The 16,417-nt window shown below is 40.2% G+C and overlaps 2 protein-coding genes across 5 annotated transcripts in view; one reads left to right on the top strand and one right to left on the bottom strand.

Moving 5' to 3' along the window:
• Positions 1-58: 58 nt before the first annotated feature.
• On the bottom strand, positions 59-3,259 carry dexi (Dexi homolog (mouse)). Its single transcript, XM_035616157.1, has 2 exons — positions 2,347-3,259; positions 59-2,140 (listed from the first exon to the last, which is right to left on the bottom strand). The coding sequence occupies exon 1, from the start codon at positions 2,786-2,788 to the stop codon at positions 2,519-2,521; it is 270 nt and encodes an 89-aa protein (XP_035472050.1). The 5' UTR covers positions 2,789-3,259; the 3' UTR covers positions 59-2,140; positions 2,347-2,518.
• Positions 3,260-3,390: 131 nt separating this feature from the next.
• Positions 3,391-16,417, top strand: part of clec16a (C-type lectin domain containing 16A) — a 30,025-nt gene continuing 16,998 nt past the window's right edge. For 2 of the 4 annotated variants that reach the window (XM_035616152.2, XM_035616150.2), the window contains exons 1-10: positions 3,391-3,789; positions 4,475-4,603; positions 5,840-5,973; positions 6,390-6,538; positions 8,460-8,565; positions 10,001-10,006; positions 11,224-11,347; positions 11,606-11,780; positions 12,727-12,777; positions 12,966-13,082. In XM_035616152.2, coding sequence (XP_035472045.1) covers positions 3,716-3,789; positions 4,475-4,603; positions 5,840-5,973; positions 6,390-6,538; positions 8,460-8,565; positions 10,001-10,006; positions 11,224-11,347; positions 11,606-11,780; positions 12,727-12,777; positions 12,966-13,082 — 1,065 coding nt within the window. In that variant the 5' untranslated portion in view covers positions 3,391-3,715. The remainder of the gene's footprint in view (positions 3,790-4,474; positions 4,604-5,839; positions 5,974-6,389; positions 6,539-8,459; positions 8,566-10,000; positions 10,007-11,223; positions 11,348-11,605; positions 11,781-12,726; positions 12,778-12,965; positions 13,083-16,417) is intronic. The other 2 variants (XM_035616153.2, XM_035616151.2) reach the window with 1 other exon arrangement.

The following is a 16,417-nucleotide window of genomic DNA, read 5'->3' as shown; positions in this document are numbered from 1 at the left end:
CTTTTGCAGGATAATCTACGAACATACATGTTAAAAAGAATGAAAGAGGCAAAAAAAGTTGACATTCGCTCAGAGTTTATTAAATAGACGAATTGTAAAATAAAACTCTATTCAGATCTACAGCTTATTACAGCGTGTGCATGTCTGCAAAGAAGCAGATGTGGAGGGAGGACACAAGCACTGGGTAGAGGTTTCTATTCAGATGATGTTGATGATGACGACGTCCAACAAACTAAGCAAAGGCTTTGATGTGTAACAGTCTGTACAGATTGAATCAATGAATTAAAACACTGAGCAGAGTTTTTCACCACAGCCTGAGAAACAATGTAGTGTCATATCTGGGAAATGGCACAAACTCTGTCACCTGTAACCAACACCGGTGATTTATAAGCAGTTTCAAAATTGACACAAAAATCCACCCCATCTGATAGCTTCACTACTGATTCCTCAGTATGGGGAGTGAATATTACATATTAGATTATCCAATTCACCCACTGTTAAAAAAATATGGTTTGGGCTTGTTAATGTTAACATTTCCAGCATTGACGGGGTCTGATTACATACTTTCCTTGAGTATTTATTAACTATTCACTGTTAATCTACAGGAAGCCCTTACCTGATTCTAGATTCCATACATACCTGTTTTTAATATTTAAAGTGTATTAGTATCCTGAGTTTAAATGTTGCGTTTCAGAGGAATTTACATCTAGCCAAAAATAGAATTCTTTAGGACATACTGACGGACGGACAAATTCAAACATTGTAAATGTCACCATACATTTAATATTGCTTGATGGCAGTTAAAATCCAAAAAATAAATAATTTGGTTCTTAGCCATCAATAATTAATATTGGTTCATCTCTTGTATTAACTCTTGGAATAACAATGCTCTTGCATGAAATAGTTATTCTGATGGAGAAAATTTGTGCAGCACAACCTTACTGCACTGTCATCCAGATGTTTTGTTTTTTTTACATTCCCATTTGGGATTTTTACCATGGATTTTTCTTTTCATTCATTACGCAGTGTGGCAGGAGACAATTCACCTGGCTAGGCTGTGATTGTTTTCTTTTAGCTGAGTTGTGTGAACTGTGAAATGACATCTCAATGGATGAAGTAAGAACAGGAGAGCAGAGTCATGTTGGTGGAGAGTAATATAAAATGTTCAGAGCAAGAAACCTGCAGGTGCACTTATTTTAAAATGGTCTGAAATTGTTTTTGTCTCTACGTTTGGAGAACAGCAGCCAGTGGTGCCGAGATAATTATGCAAATTTGCTTACCCTGGTAGACAGACAGTGAGTGTGCTGGGGCCTGTTTATTATTGCTGCCAATAATGTACAATATATGAGGTGAATTCAACATTCATAAGAACAAAAACAGAGGAAAGTGTGATAAAACGGAATTCGACAAATAAAAAGACCAACACAACTAATAGAGTTTGCAGAGTCTATTGTGTAGAACACATCTGTAACAATACACTATCAATGCAACGGAGGCTGAACACGTCAAACGTCTGAAATACTTCTTTTGCGCTTCTCTTTCATAAGAGATTTCAGTCTTTGACAGTCATACTGAGATACTTTTGGCACATTTGGCCAGCTGTTATAACTAATCTGTTAATTTTGTTTGTGGAAAATGGGCCTCAAAAGACACATTTTAAGTTTTTCTCCAAGGATGAGTGAGCCTGCAAGCTTGCAGAGGACAAACGGTAAAATAAAATGTTTTGGGAGTGATTAAGTATGCAATAGAGCTACCGTGCACATTGTTTTATTTTGGCACTTTACCAGTTCTTCTGAGATGTCTTACTGTGACGCACATCACTCTGTGACGTGAGTGGCAAATGATTAAATGAATTTCCTTCTGCAGTCAGCCTGCACATCTGGCACAGCCTGGATAACTGTTGAGGGAACAGCTGTCTCTCGCCACCTGCAGCACAATGTGCCTCCTTTTTATCTCTCATGGTGTCCAGTGAGGGACACAGGTGCCAGCGCGAACGCCCCCGATGTCCGACGACTGGAGACAATTGCTGCTGGGGCGGCAACAGACTGACTGACAGCTGATCCAGTGCAGAGTGCTCTTTCCATGGGACGGCCATCATGCGGCCGGCAGTGCTTGATCTCATCTTTTGAGTCGAAACAACCTGGAGAAATGGACACAAATGTATCACATAATAATCATAAAAAATTCACCACAAAAAAAATATTTGCAAGAGGCTTGTAAAGGTAAATAAGCCTGTTTGTATCGACATCACTTATACACCCTAAGAATACAGATTTTAAGGTTTGTTGCAGTTTGCCTGGTAAGTCTATACAATCATAATCATAATAACATAACTTATTTTCTTACCTTTTAACTGATGTGTCTGTCTGAGAGAAAGGCAACAGCAGCATCAACTTCGAAGGCTTGTTTCCCCACATCACTGACCAGGGAGAGTTCACACCGCAACCTGACCTGACCTCCTCATCATCATCATCATCATCATCACCATCTCATAAAATGTATTTCTTCTTCGTCCGGGTCACTCCAGGTAGCCCTCGAACACATCCAGCTCCATGTCCGTGTCGTAGGGGACAGAGGCCGGGTCGGACAGCACCCCGAGGTCCACCAGCGCCTGGTCCATGTCCTCGGGCAGAAAGACTATCCCCACATTCAGGACGATGTACTCCATCAGGAAGGCATAGTAGAGGATCAGGACGTTCACGAAGAACAGGCCCAGATAAAACATATATGGGATGTCGTCCAGGGGCGATTCCACCGAATCTCGCTGGGCATGAATCTGGTGGGTCATAGAAAAACCAACACAGCCGCGCTCCGGGCTCGTGTGGGCGCGCGAGGCCAGGACGTGGCGGACTCCGGTTGCTGGTGTCGCCGCTAGAAGTCCGTCTGGGGTGATGGGGCTGGGGCGTCCATCGGGGTCTGTGGTCCCGACCTGCAAGCGACGTTTAAGAGGCAGCTACCAAGTGGACTTTATCTGTAGGGTAAACGAAATGGCAGGAAAACCGCTACGTCCATAGCTAATAATAAACTCGCGGCGGTATCAGACGATCACGTTATCTACCTCGACGCATTCTTGACATTGGTTGCGGAATGCACGCCTCGCCAGCTGGCTCTGGCCAACAACAGAGGCATGCGATGCTAGCACAAACAAACGCGAACCTCTCTGGTGTTTTCCTGTATACACATCCGCGTCGGGGGGGGGCTTCACCAATATACGCGTCGGGTGCTACTGCTACAGCTAAACGTCCTTTCCAACATGTTTGCCAACTGCACCAAAACATTCCGGACCTAAACACTCGCAAGCGACGCCTGAAGCCTCGGCATGTGATTGGCCCACCGCGTAATGGCGCTACTATCGTTGGCCTTTGAAGATGTCAATCAACGTTCTGAAGACCCCGCCCTTCTCACAGGGCGTGTCGCGTGTTTTAATCGTCACTACCTAACATGGGAAGTGAGCGTTGTAGTTTTTCTCTTCTCGCGCTTATGTTCTGTATTAGCTACCCGTCGTAGGGAAAGAACTTCAACTCCCAAACGACCTATCAACCGAGGCTGTGACGAAATGCCACCCCCCCTTAGCCCTGCTATCGCCGTCTATCACCTTCTGTTTGCTAAATAGCTATCAGTAGGGGAAAGTGGGTGTAATGGATGCCTGCGGACTCTAAACTCAGCGATATTACGCGCTTGGCAAAGACGTCAGCCCCCTTCAAAAACCACAACCATGTTTGGCCGGTCACGGAGCTGGGTTGGAGGACAGGGGAGAACGAAAAACATCCACTCCTTAGACCACCTCAAGTGAGTAGCTAGCATTCGATAAGCTAACGCTAGCCTGCACGATAACCGGTTGACAACCGCCGTCGCTGTTAGCCCAGTTATTAACAACTAAGACGTCTGTAGCTAAGCATTTACACCTGTCCAGTGCAGCTGTTTCTCTGTGGCTGTTGTTGCATGTCTGTTCCGTTTGGATAACACAGGCAGGCTCGTTAGCTAGCTTGTCATTATTAGCTTTTCAGTGAAAAGGTCCATAAAAACGAATCTGCTGTCCGACGCCAACAGGTGCAACTTAGTGAAAGTAACAAGAAAGTGTGGTGGATGGGCTTAGGTCCTGAAGTCTCACCTGTGTGTGTGTGTGTGTGTGTGTGTGTGTGTGTGTGTGTGTGTGTGTGTGTGTGTGTGTGTGTGTACGTACACAGTATTTCCTTACACTCTTTGGGGATGATCAATTGACACAAAACTCGACAGATTCATATCTATTCAAACTCAGGGTTCGCTATTGTGTATGCCACAGATTTAATATGGTCCAGTAAAATCACCACTGGGCCCTTCGATTTGATTTGTTCTGCTCTTTGTAGCACCATGTCTCTCGACCGCCATGTTCTGTTATTTTACTGTTAATTCTAAACAAACATAGATTTGTACATATTCTCAAATTAAAAGGAAAGCTGCACTTTTTCCACTTTCTCTCATCTCTCTCCATCAGGTATATGTACCATGTCCTGACCAAAAACACAACAGTGACAGACCACAACCGAAACCTGTTGGTGGAGACCATCCGCTCCATCACGGAGATCCTCATCTGGGGGGACCAGAATGACAGCTCTGTGTTTGAGTAAGTCCCAGCCTATGTCTTCATGCAAAATACCTCAGTTTTAACATAAATTGCAGCTCTGATGTGCATGTTAACTGATCGTTTGTAGGAGTTTATAACCTCACATTTATGTATTTGACAGAATGCACATTTCTAAACTAATGAACACAGCATTTTGTTAGCCATTGAAGATTGCCAGTCATCGATTTTTACTATTCATATTTGATCAGCTGATCGGGAAATGTTTGAATAAGCGAACTTCAGCATGGAAACCCTTTACTCCAAACATATAACTAAGACAAATGGATAATTATATTACAATTTACTCTCAAAGGTTATATCAGAGTCAGAGAGTATATCTATACAGAGTGTGTGTGTGTGTGTGTGTGTGTCAAAGACATTCCTGATTTGCTCGCTGACATGCTCACTCAAAGTACAAAACACAAAGTAGTAAAATCGTGACTTGAGCGGACTTAATTAGATAAGGCCACTGTGCAGCTAAGATGCAGTTATGAGGAGATGCATCTAAGACTGTCGAACCTTTTCAACTATTATGAAGCATTTCAGTCATTATTGGGGACTCAAGCCTATAAAGATTTAGTTTGGTTTTTTATTCAGGAGTGGCCACCTCTGGCTTTGTGATATTAAACAGGAAATGACTCCAGAGAGCAGAGCAGAGGCTTGTAGTTGTTTTGATATTACTTTAAAAAAAGTTTTTGTATGAGAGACAGTCTTATTGTCAAATTATGATAATGATTTTTACATTTTTACAAGAAAACCTCTAGGTGGTGACTCCGAGATCTAGTTATATGAATACATTTTTATTCTTAAATTTTATAGCTACAGAGGAGACAGACTTGAAATGGGGATGGGTGGATAATAGAGTAGGGGAAAGAGATTCATCAAGCAGTCCAACCAGCTGGAAGTCTGCTCCTGGCATTTGTTCCCATCTGGTATTTGGTATCCCTCACCATTTGTATCTTTGGCCCCAGTAATCACAGATTTAAGATGAGCTGTTGGCTTATTGCTTTTAATAGATTGTGATAGAGGGATACAAAAGCAACAATGGTCCATTTGCTGGAGTCCAATCAGGATATTGTGGATATATTGTGTCTGTCTCAACCACTTGCCCGCCATGATACTGTGAACAAGAAACACTTGTCATTATTGATGATTCAATATTCTAATAATACATTTCAATATCAAGTCATGATGAATCCTGTATGTGTTTGTGTGTGCGCTCCTGTATGTGGTCAGCTTCTTCCTGGAGAAGAACATGTTTGCCTTCTTCCTGAACATCCTGCGTCAGAAATCGGGACGTTACGTGTGCGTCCAGCTCCTCCAGACTCTCAACATACTGTTTGAGAACATTAGTCATGAGACGTCTTTATGTAAGTATTTTATTCTAAACTGATTGACTGGAAACAATTATGCATAATGTATTGCATTGCAATAAACTGTCCCTCCCCAAAAAATGTCGTTGTGGGTGCTGCTTTGCTTGCTTATATGATGTGTTTTGAGGTTGTGGTAGTGTTGGAAAACACTTTTCTATGTAATGCACTTCTATTACACTGAAAAATGTTTGAATTATATATTAGAATATATATGTTTCTTTCTATTCATGGTTTATGGTGGTATTAAATTGCATTAGTGCTGAAATGATTTAGTCTATAGACTACATGTAAAAAAAAAAAAATTCTGAAAGATGCCCATAGACATGTTCTTCCACAAATGTCCTCCTCTGCAAATGCGTGTTCCGGGTGAACAAGCCTGATGAGATTGATTATTAATCTTTTCTTCGCCTCAGATTACCTCTTGTCGAACAACCACGTGAACTCCATCATCGTCCACAAGTTTGACTTCTCAGACGAGGAGATCATGGCCTATTATATCTCCTTCCTCAAGACTCTGTCACTCAAACTCAACAACCACACTGTGCACTTCTTCTACAATGAGGTGAGGATACAGAGAAGTGGGGTGTAAGAGGAATGGAAAAAATAGTGAAACATAGAGGATCTATAACTGAGTGACTCCAACCCGTATAGTGAACTGTCTTTGACAGATTTAGAGGAAAGAGGAGAATCTGTGAAAAAAAAATATATTGGTGATTAAATGGATAAGTTAAACCAGCTTAATAAGGTGGTTGTTTTTGAGCAACTTTAATACTCGTGATATTTAACAGTGGTACACAAAATTACTTAGTGTACATTATGTTGTTTTTTAAAAAAATATCCTACAGCCATTTACGAGTCCAGATGCTTATCTTTAACTTGTGTTTTGTGAAAAGTCGACCTCAGTTTGTACTCACCAGGCTACTCCTATCTGCCAGTCTTCAGCTGCACACTTCCTGTGTCAAAACATCGACTTCCTGTGAAGATGGTTTCATTTTGCAGACCCTGTCCACAGCAGGGGTCTTTCTCTGCACTGGTTGATAAAAAGTGTTTATGAGACCTTCATTTGAAAAAACATTTCATTTATTATTATAGTTATGCTGAAGAATGCCCACTGTGTTCACATCACAATCTTGTTTAGTTTATATATTTATTAAAAAAAATTATCATATTATATAATCATCAATCATACAAACTGTGTGTGGGTGGGTGTATGTGTGGGTGGTACTGGATGGTAATACCAAAGGCTAGTGAACATCCGAATAATCTTTGTTCATGTTGTTGCCCATCATTGTTTCAGCAGTATCTATCTGTAGTCTTTTTATTGGCCTGTGTGCTGGGGAAAGTTATTGGTGTACTGTCGACGGTAGCTTTACCCCTGAAGCCAAATCCAGACCCAGCATGTAAATTCTGTTTGAGTGTCCATTTAGGTCTAAAGCCTATAATGGATTTATTTTTTATTTTATTTGTATAACTTTACTGTATTGTATTTATCAATTATTTGAATGAAAAGGATGACATTTCTAGTCTTATAACATTAATTAGCATTTTATAAAGTCAATGTCAATATGTCCACTGAAACATCTTGTGCTTGCTGTAATCATCCTTCCTATTTATATTTTTAAATTAAATATCCGACTTTGGATTTTGTCGACCATCACTCTCAAACAGGAGGAATAATTACAGCAAACTAAAACTACATATGTGCATCTGACCATCGTTTTAAGGCAGACTTGAAAAGCTGTGAATCAATCATGTAAGAAACTTTGCTGGCGTTTGGCCAGTCTATCTGTAAATCTATTTTTAAATGCCATCGTCATTATTCAAATTGATTCATGATTTGGTGATTTATCGTTTGTTCCTCTCCAGAGGGCGCCATTGGATAGGTGATAATTTTTCTCGCTTCTGTTCTGTCAGATCCATAGTCACATATCTTAAACTATAGAAACAAACTCTGGGTTTGGGTTCTGTTTCAGGGTGATTCCTTCATTTGCTGTGACCTCTGGGTGACTGTTTGCTCACAGACTGTTGATTGTGATTGGTCGGAGGTCGCATTAACTGAGGCATGCTTGAGTAGAGGATTAGTCACTGGCACAGAGAGAGAGATGACTGTAAGAGGCAAAGCTGTCATTTGGTTATATCTAAATGTATGAAGTGCAGCATGCTGGCATGTTAACACATGCTGATCATCTACTGTAATGCACTGTTAGATTGTCCATGCATCATAACAATATATGGGATGGATAAGTCAATATATCCATTTTGACTAGTCACTTCAGATTTGTTATGGTCTTACATTAGATATAGGTTAAACTTTTACTTTTGTGTTTTTACCCAGCCTGTATTGTAAAGTTATAAGCCCATTCTTGAGCATTTCTGTTTTCACTAGCTGTTATGTCTCTCTCTGTGGTCATTTGTGGCCTGAGCCCGGTGGTGCAATGCCGTGCTTTGCTCACCGGCGCCCCCTCTCTGTCTCCCACACACAGCACACTAATGACTTTGCCCTGTACACCGAGGCCATTAAGTTTTTCAACCACCCTGAAAGCATGGTCCGCATCGCAGTCCGCACCATCACACTCAACGTCTACAAAGGTGAGTGCGACGAACCTGCAAACACACATGCTAGCCATGCACACACATGCGCTTACACACATACGCACTCATGGGATGCTGCGACTGTCTGCCGCCTCTTCTTGTGCTCCTTCCCTCGACTTGTTGCTGATGCTTCTGGTGCATGAGCATGATTAACAGGTAATGCTGGGACAAACACACACTCTGCTGAGGAGTTTTGTTGCCTTTTACTGTGAGATGTAAAACATCGGTCAAATAAAAGAGTGCCTCCCTATATAATGACGTCCCCCCAAAAATTCCCTTTAAGGCATCATTTAACACATTTCCCTTAGTTTACAAAAGGTCCTTCAACTGATCTGTTAATTATTCACACAATTTTAAGTGTCTCGTGGTCCTCGGGCCAGCTACATTTGATTTTTAATGAATCATGATTTTAAACAGTCTATTTAAACATTTGCCCTTCCTTCCGTTTCTATGCAACATCCCTGCTTTGGGAATGTTTTCTTTTACTTTATACTTATCTTTACTATACGTAACATAACATTGCCTCAACATATAGTCACTGCAGCATTTAATCTATGGCTTTTTTGTTTGTGTCTTTATTTGTAGTATGTCTTGTCCTGCATGTATCACTTTGTACATGCATACAACCTCGCTTTTTCTTATGTCGTCCAGAAAGTCTTGACATTCTTACTCTAGAATTTACCTTAGTAACCATCATAGAGATACATGTGGGGAATATTATCATTGCTGGGCTGTCCTGGGGCTATGCTATTGTAGGGAATCTGCTTAAGAGTGAAGCATTAACTCATTGCGACACACAACTGTAATGTAGATTCTTAGTTACATTACAGTCAAAACAACATCTCAAGTGTTAAGATAATGAAGGAATAAAATTTAACTCTTTGAAATGAACTCTTGATTTGAATTTCACAACACTGAAAATACATAGGTATGTTGCGAAGGACACTTAAGTATAAATTGGGGTTTTTCAACATCATCATGAATCATGTAACTATTTGATGCTTCCTATTGATTCTTTTGTACATGCACTGCAACAAATGACAACCTGGACATTTTTTTTAAAGACTTTTTTTCCTCATACTAACATGGTCAGTAATTAACCAGCATTTGAAAGATTTTAGTTTGTTGTCAGTGTCAGTCATCACATTTTTTACGTTCGGTGTGAAGATTGCAAATATATAATACCCCAAAAAGTGCAAACTGTCATGGTGAAGTAAATGTATTCCTTTTTCCAGGTCTGTCAATGTTTGTAGTGTATTTATTCAGATAATTGCAGGGTCCTTTCCACCACCCACAGCCACCCCCTTTACTCACATTAACCCTGTGTCTGTTTCCCCCTCTCCCTCCCCCTTTTTCAAAAAACACTCCTCCTACTCTTTCTCTCCTCGTCTCTCTCCTCCTCCCTCTACGCGCCCCATCTGCCTAACTCCAGTTTCATGTAAGTTGGGTCCATTCATTCAGTCTTTTTCTTAGGGCTGGGTATTTAAACATGTAAAAACATGTTTTGTTGCTTTTCTGTATACGTTTGCCAGTTGTTCATACAGTACATCGATGCAGATACAATTCTAAGTGTCAGTGGCTGACTTTTGTCAGTTTATCAATAGGAGATGTCTTTAATATGAGAAAGGTCAACAAAATATTGTTCTAAAATGTAGTTATTATTAGGTGGCACATTTCTGTTTGGTGATACCCAGCCCTATTTATACCTGATGGTGTATTTGTTATAAATGTACTGGTATGAATATCTTTGTAATTCTTGTACTCGTAGATCATTCTGTATCACTCACCTACATACATACATTCAGAAAAAACCTGCATGCTTTTTTAATTTGTTTCGGGTTAATTGTTCCAAAGACTTAATTCCAGCTGAGTCCCACATGTTGCTTGTTATGGGTTTGACAGTTTGGTCACTGTGGTTATTTAGCCAGTATCTTTCTCTACATTTATTCTCTGTTCATCCACCAATGGACTAAGCTGGAAAGACACAGTGACTCTGAGTAGTGGTTCATTGTGATTTGCCAAGTTGTTTTCTGCTATTATATAATTCATTAATTTGATTTGCTCATACCGGTTTTCAGTTTGACCCGTGTGGATTGGCAGTGTGAACTTACAACCAGTTTTAAATTTGCATTTGATTTGCATTTGTTCACATTTTAAATCAAAAAAGCTGTTCGTCACAGAACAAATGTCAGAATCTGATATCTCTCATGATTGTCCATCCCTCTGGGTTTTCCCTGCATTATTGAGTGGGTCACGCTGGTGATCGCAGGCTCAGTTCTCAGACTTTGATTAAGAAATTTGGTTGGAAAAGCAGTTTTTATTTGTCTAATCACACAATGTGAAGCCCCAGTCATGTTGGTCACGCTGTTGTTTCAATTCAAAACCACACAGGCTTTCCTCCTCTCCACTGGATCTCCCTTTAATTTGCATTAACACATTTGGATTGGCCAAATCAATTCCTGTTCTTAATTTGACTTCATGGGGTTCGTTATTTTTCTAAAAATATCTCTTAATTTAAAAATGTTTTGTTTTGTTTTGTTTTAGATTATAATTATCAGTCACTTTTGGGCAGTTCTCTGGGATCACTGTATGTGTGTGTGTGTAACCATGTGCAGACTCTGTAACGGCATGTCTCCCTGACCCTACTCTCTCCAGTGGACAACCAGCACATGCTGCACTACATCCGAGATAAGACAGCGGTCCCATATTTCAGCAACTTGGTGTGGTTTATTGGCAGTCATGTCATCGAATTGGACAAGTGTGTGCAGACCGATGAAGAGTGAGTGCCTTCTGTGTGTGTCAATGTAATTCTCAGAAAGGCCTCTACAGGTCAGGGCAGTCTCTGGTTTTTAACTTTTATCCAGGTGCTTATTAGGTGACGTTTCTTTACAAGGACATAATGCATTTCTTTTTAGTATAATTTGACTTGCATTGTTGGTCATGTAGGTAGATTTATATTTAGGAAAATGTCATTGACGATCCGTGTCTGCATTTACATCATGCCATTGCCTCTCTGTCTCTCTTTGTTGTGTCCCAGACATAAAAACAGGGGAAAGTTAAGTGACCTGGTAGCTGAGCACCTTGACCACCTCCACTACCTCAACGACATCCTCATTATCAACTGTGAATTTCTAAACGACGTTCTAACGGACCACCTCCTCAACCGTCTCTTTCTGCCGCTCTATGTGTACTCTTTGGTCATCCCTGAGACGGTATGCTACTCTCATGTGCATGTCTATATCATTCTGCTGAGACGAATGCTAACAGGTTTAAAGTAGTAAGCTTCTGTTGTGTCAAAGCTTCTAGCTCAATTTTTTTTTAATCTTATTTGTCGCTGCAATTGATCATAAATAATGGCACAGTTGATCATTCTGGTAATTATATTTGCATTATTGAGTAAATTGTGTTATTTGAAAATGAAAAATGGCCATCACATTCTGAGGTGACTCCTTGAAATTGCCTCTTTTGATGAAGTGAAAATTCAAATCCCAAAGATATTTAATTTACAATGATATAAAAGCAACAAAAGTAGTGACTAACATTTGAGAAGTTGAATGTTTGACCTCAGAGTATAACAAAGTATTAGCTACTCAACCGCACAAACATGCAGGCAGGCAGCTGCTGGTGTAGTTGTAACAAATGACAAACTTTGCAATCCACTACAGAAAGCTTCCATGTTTGGGACATTTTGGAACCAGTGTTGAATGACTTAGAGCAAAGCAGTGAATGAATGTGTGTGCGTGAGGGCGTAGGCGGGACATCCGTCCTGCTAACCAATTCAAGACAGAGCTGATTTCTCTCATGAGGATAAAAGGTTGTTATAACATTTAAATTAAAAATGTATCTTACAGAATAAAAAATGTGGATGTGTTTTTTGCTGAGCAAAGAGAGTGTTAAGGTGTACATTTCATTTAGGAATTTTAAACAATCTGGCAAAATATTGCAAGAGCTTAAACATGGCTGCACAGTATGGGAAGGAGGTGTGGTCCATTAAACAATTAAATGATTATCCAACTATTATACTGACCCATTATCTCTTCTTCTGTATCTCTGCTTACTCTCTGCAGTCTCAGTTCATTATGCATTTTACTGTAGCTACTAACTATGAAACTGCGACATGTGAGACCTTGACTTGCCTTCTATTTTCTTTTTTTTCAGTCTGAGGATCGAAAAATCAACCCTCAGGTGTCACTTTACCTGCTGTCTCAAGTAAGCAACATGCACATAGTGCAGACACTTATCACGTGCTCCATCACTCAAAGAATGTAGAAAAGATGAAATACATTTTATACATTTTATATTATCTATTCAGTTTTCAATTGAAGGTTCTTGTTTGATGGCATTTTGTTTCACAGTTAAGAAAGTTATCAGAGTGTGTGCGTTTGGCTGTTTTCCAGGTGTTCCTGATCATCCACTATCAGCCGCTTGTCAACGCCCTGGCCGAGGTTATTCTGAATGGGGACCTGTCTGTCTTCACCCCACAGTCAGACATTCACAGCTCATATAAGAACACGGTAAAACACACACACACACACACACGTTTAAAACAACTTCAAACACACTGTACAGACCAACATGCAACCAAAAAACATTCATATCAGACTGCACTGACAGAAAGTGCTAAAGAACCACCAATGTGCTATGTACTCACGCACACACACACACACACACACACAAACACACAGCAGATTGTACATTGTTATACAGACTTCCTTTACCAAGACAAACAAACACACACACTGGGAGCGCACAAACAAGAAATGCACACTACACAGGCAACCGCATGGATACATGCATGCACGCACACACACACAGTTTCAGAAGTGCGTGTCGGTGGTTATGAGATCACGGGGTCATGGCTTTCTTCATCATTCACCCACATCAAGGCAGCAATTTTCAAATTACCTACATTGTTTTTTGGCCTTTGCATTTTTCAACCACTCATGTCCATCTTTTCTTATGTCTACGACTAAGACTGAAACTTTCTCTCTGCTTTTCCTTCTGTTTTTTGCCGCCTCTCTCTGAATATCACTTTTTTATTTTTCATATCATCATCCTCTTTGTATCTCCGACATCTCTCTCCCTCCCCTCACCACTCATTTTCAAATTTTCTCCTCCTCCCATTTTTTCACCTGTGATTCAGTTCCTGTTCCCTCACCACCCCTCCCCCACTATTTGATTTTTTTTACTAAGTGTTTGTACAGCATGGTGGGTGTGCTGAGCTAGTGAGCGTTTCTGAGAAGCCTTGTGGTTATTCTCTCTGCTGTGTGTGTGTGTGTGTGTGTGTGTGTGTGTGTGTGTGTGTGTGTGTGTGTGTGTGTGTGTGTGTGTGTGTGTGTGTGTGTGTGTGTGTGTGTGTGTGTGTGTGTGTGTGTGTGTGTGTGTGTGTGTGTGTGTGTGTGTGTGTGTGTGTGTGTTTCCTAGATCTATGTCTGTTGTAAGAAGCAGCCTACCTTTCCAGTGAATGTGAGTTTAGGTGTGATGTTACCCGACCACAACAGGAGGCAGTCAGACCCAAACTAGTGTGTGCTAAGCTAATTATTCATTCAGCTGGTCTTTGGAGGGCGCCACGTTGCATTACCATAGCAGTTTTCAAAAGATTAGAAGACAAGTATAAGTAGAACTCACAAAAATTGCCCTTAGTTTCAAAAATAAACTTTGGGATGGTTTCAGAGTTGTTTTTTGGGGGACAACTGATGCTTCTCATTATTCTCTGAATGTTGTTTTTCCCTTTTTTTTCCCTTTTTTTTCCCTTGAATGATTCATTTTCTCTATTTAGGACACAAATATTATTACTATTTCCCATGGGGTTATTTACTGCCAGGCCTGTATTCTTCTTCTTTTTTATTGCTTGCATGTGCATGCATCAGTGTTTTTGTAGCCACCAAGGTCATTTGCATTTCTGTACAATTGCTTGTTGAAAAAGCCCATGATACTTCCTGGGGATGTCTGTTGAGATAAACTTGTAAAACTAAAACGGAAGATTTTTTTGTGTTTGCCACATCAGATAGAACTTCTGTTCTGTTTTTGTTTGATTTATTGTACGGATGAGGCATGGGCTCTGTTTCTACGCAGGTGGTCAAATGGTACTTCCTGATTGTCTGTGATGTGGCAGGAAATTAGGTCACATGATGGAACACTTAGCAGGGTTCACCTAACCCAGATCTCTTTCCTGGAAGACGTGAGCGCCCTCTCGTTCTCTGTCTCTCTGTGTGTGTGTGTGTGTGTGTGTGTGTGTCTCTCTTTCTCTCTTTCTCTCTCTTTCTTTCTCTCTCTCTCAGTTGTGTTCATTTAGCACTTCATGCTCCCTGACCTCCATTAATTTCTCAGCATCGGCTCTGAGTCTGAGCGGTTTACCAGAATATAGTCAGCTAACAGGTGCAACACACACACTGATACTAGTCTGTGGTTATTGCCTGACAAGATAAACACAGTGTTTTCAGCAGCTGCTGCAGTGTCAGTGACACTGAGAGTTGATACAGAAGTGCTCATTTTTCTGTAGATATGAGAAGCTAAGGCCTTTTGCTTTATAAGGCTTCATATACAGAAACATATGTCACATACATATTTTTAAATTCAACAACCACTTAGTCTTGTCATTCACAGTCCTATTAAAGACTGAGCTGTAGCTGTGCAAAATTAAGGATTTCGTAAGTGTTTGTTCCTTACAAATCAAAGAGGAAGACAAGGAATAAAGAGAGGGTGTATAAAAATACTCTCGCATTCACAATCGTTCAAGCAGTAAATATTTTTAGCCAGACAAAAACAGACTTAAACATGAAATATAACTTTTGGTTTTGATTCATATGGCACACAGCCTCTTCCAGTAAGTGGGGATGCTCAGAAACTTCAACTGAGCCTGTTCTTGGCAAACATTTGAATAATGACGATGGTTCTAGCTTCTGACTCTGTACACCAGGTGTATGTGCATGTGTATATCTATGTATCTACTTGTTCACATGCATACGAGTGTTTCAGGTGGTTTGTGTTAGTGCAGGAAATTAAGTGAAATTGGGCCACCTAGTTTCAGTGTGAGATACTTGATCCTCTTCCTCTTTGTCTTCTGTAACAAAGTTCAAGCTTGTTCTACAAAAGCCACTGAAACAGGACATTCAATGGACCATTATTTACCAGAACCACTTGACTTTAGACTGTATTCATGCTTTTATTTACTTTCAGGTCCATAGGTATTTAGACAATGACACCATTCATGTAATTTTGTCTTTGTACACCACCGCAATGAAGTCCATTGAAGCTATCAATATGTGGTTGAAGTGTATACTGTTATCTATTATTCCAAAGATTTAACCAAAAATATTGTATTAACTGAGTGAATCCAACTCTAACCTTACTTTGTGCTCTACTGTTGTCAAGAAAAAATCATACTGGACTTATTCTGTACGGATGCTGAAAAGTGCAATCATGTCCGAATTCTATCGAAATCTTGGGGTCATGAGTTACTATTATCTCATTTTAGATGTTATTAACTCAGTTGTCCAGTTTGCTTTTAGTTTCTAAGCAATTAACTCAAATTAACCAGTTTTTGTTTTTTTCTTTTTTATGTTGCTAATTGCAAATTATCTCCATATAAAGATGAGAACACGCTACCCTCTTTCTTTTCTTAAGCTTTATGTAACAGTGTTTCCCCTAGGTTAACTGGCTGGGGGGGTGTTAGGGTTAGGGCTAGGGCTCGTTAAGGTTAGGGTTCACAAATCACGTTAATTTTCATCCACAATCTTTCATACAGGAATGAGGAATAAGGTGTATAAGGAGAGTGGCCTGAAATGACTTCTGCTTGACATTATATGAAAAATACAAAAGAAACGGGGGGATGGGCGCCCTCCCAATG

Source organism: Scophthalmus maximus, chromosome 17, assembly GCF_022379125.1.
Source record: "Scophthalmus maximus strain ysfricsl-2021 chromosome 17, ASM2237912v1, whole genome shotgun sequence".
Taxonomy (NCBI): Eukaryota; Metazoa; Chordata; class Actinopteri; order Pleuronectiformes; family Scophthalmidae; genus Scophthalmus; species Scophthalmus maximus.
Note: the sequence above shows the minus strand (reverse complement) of the source record. Positions and strands in the feature narration are given on the sequence as shown.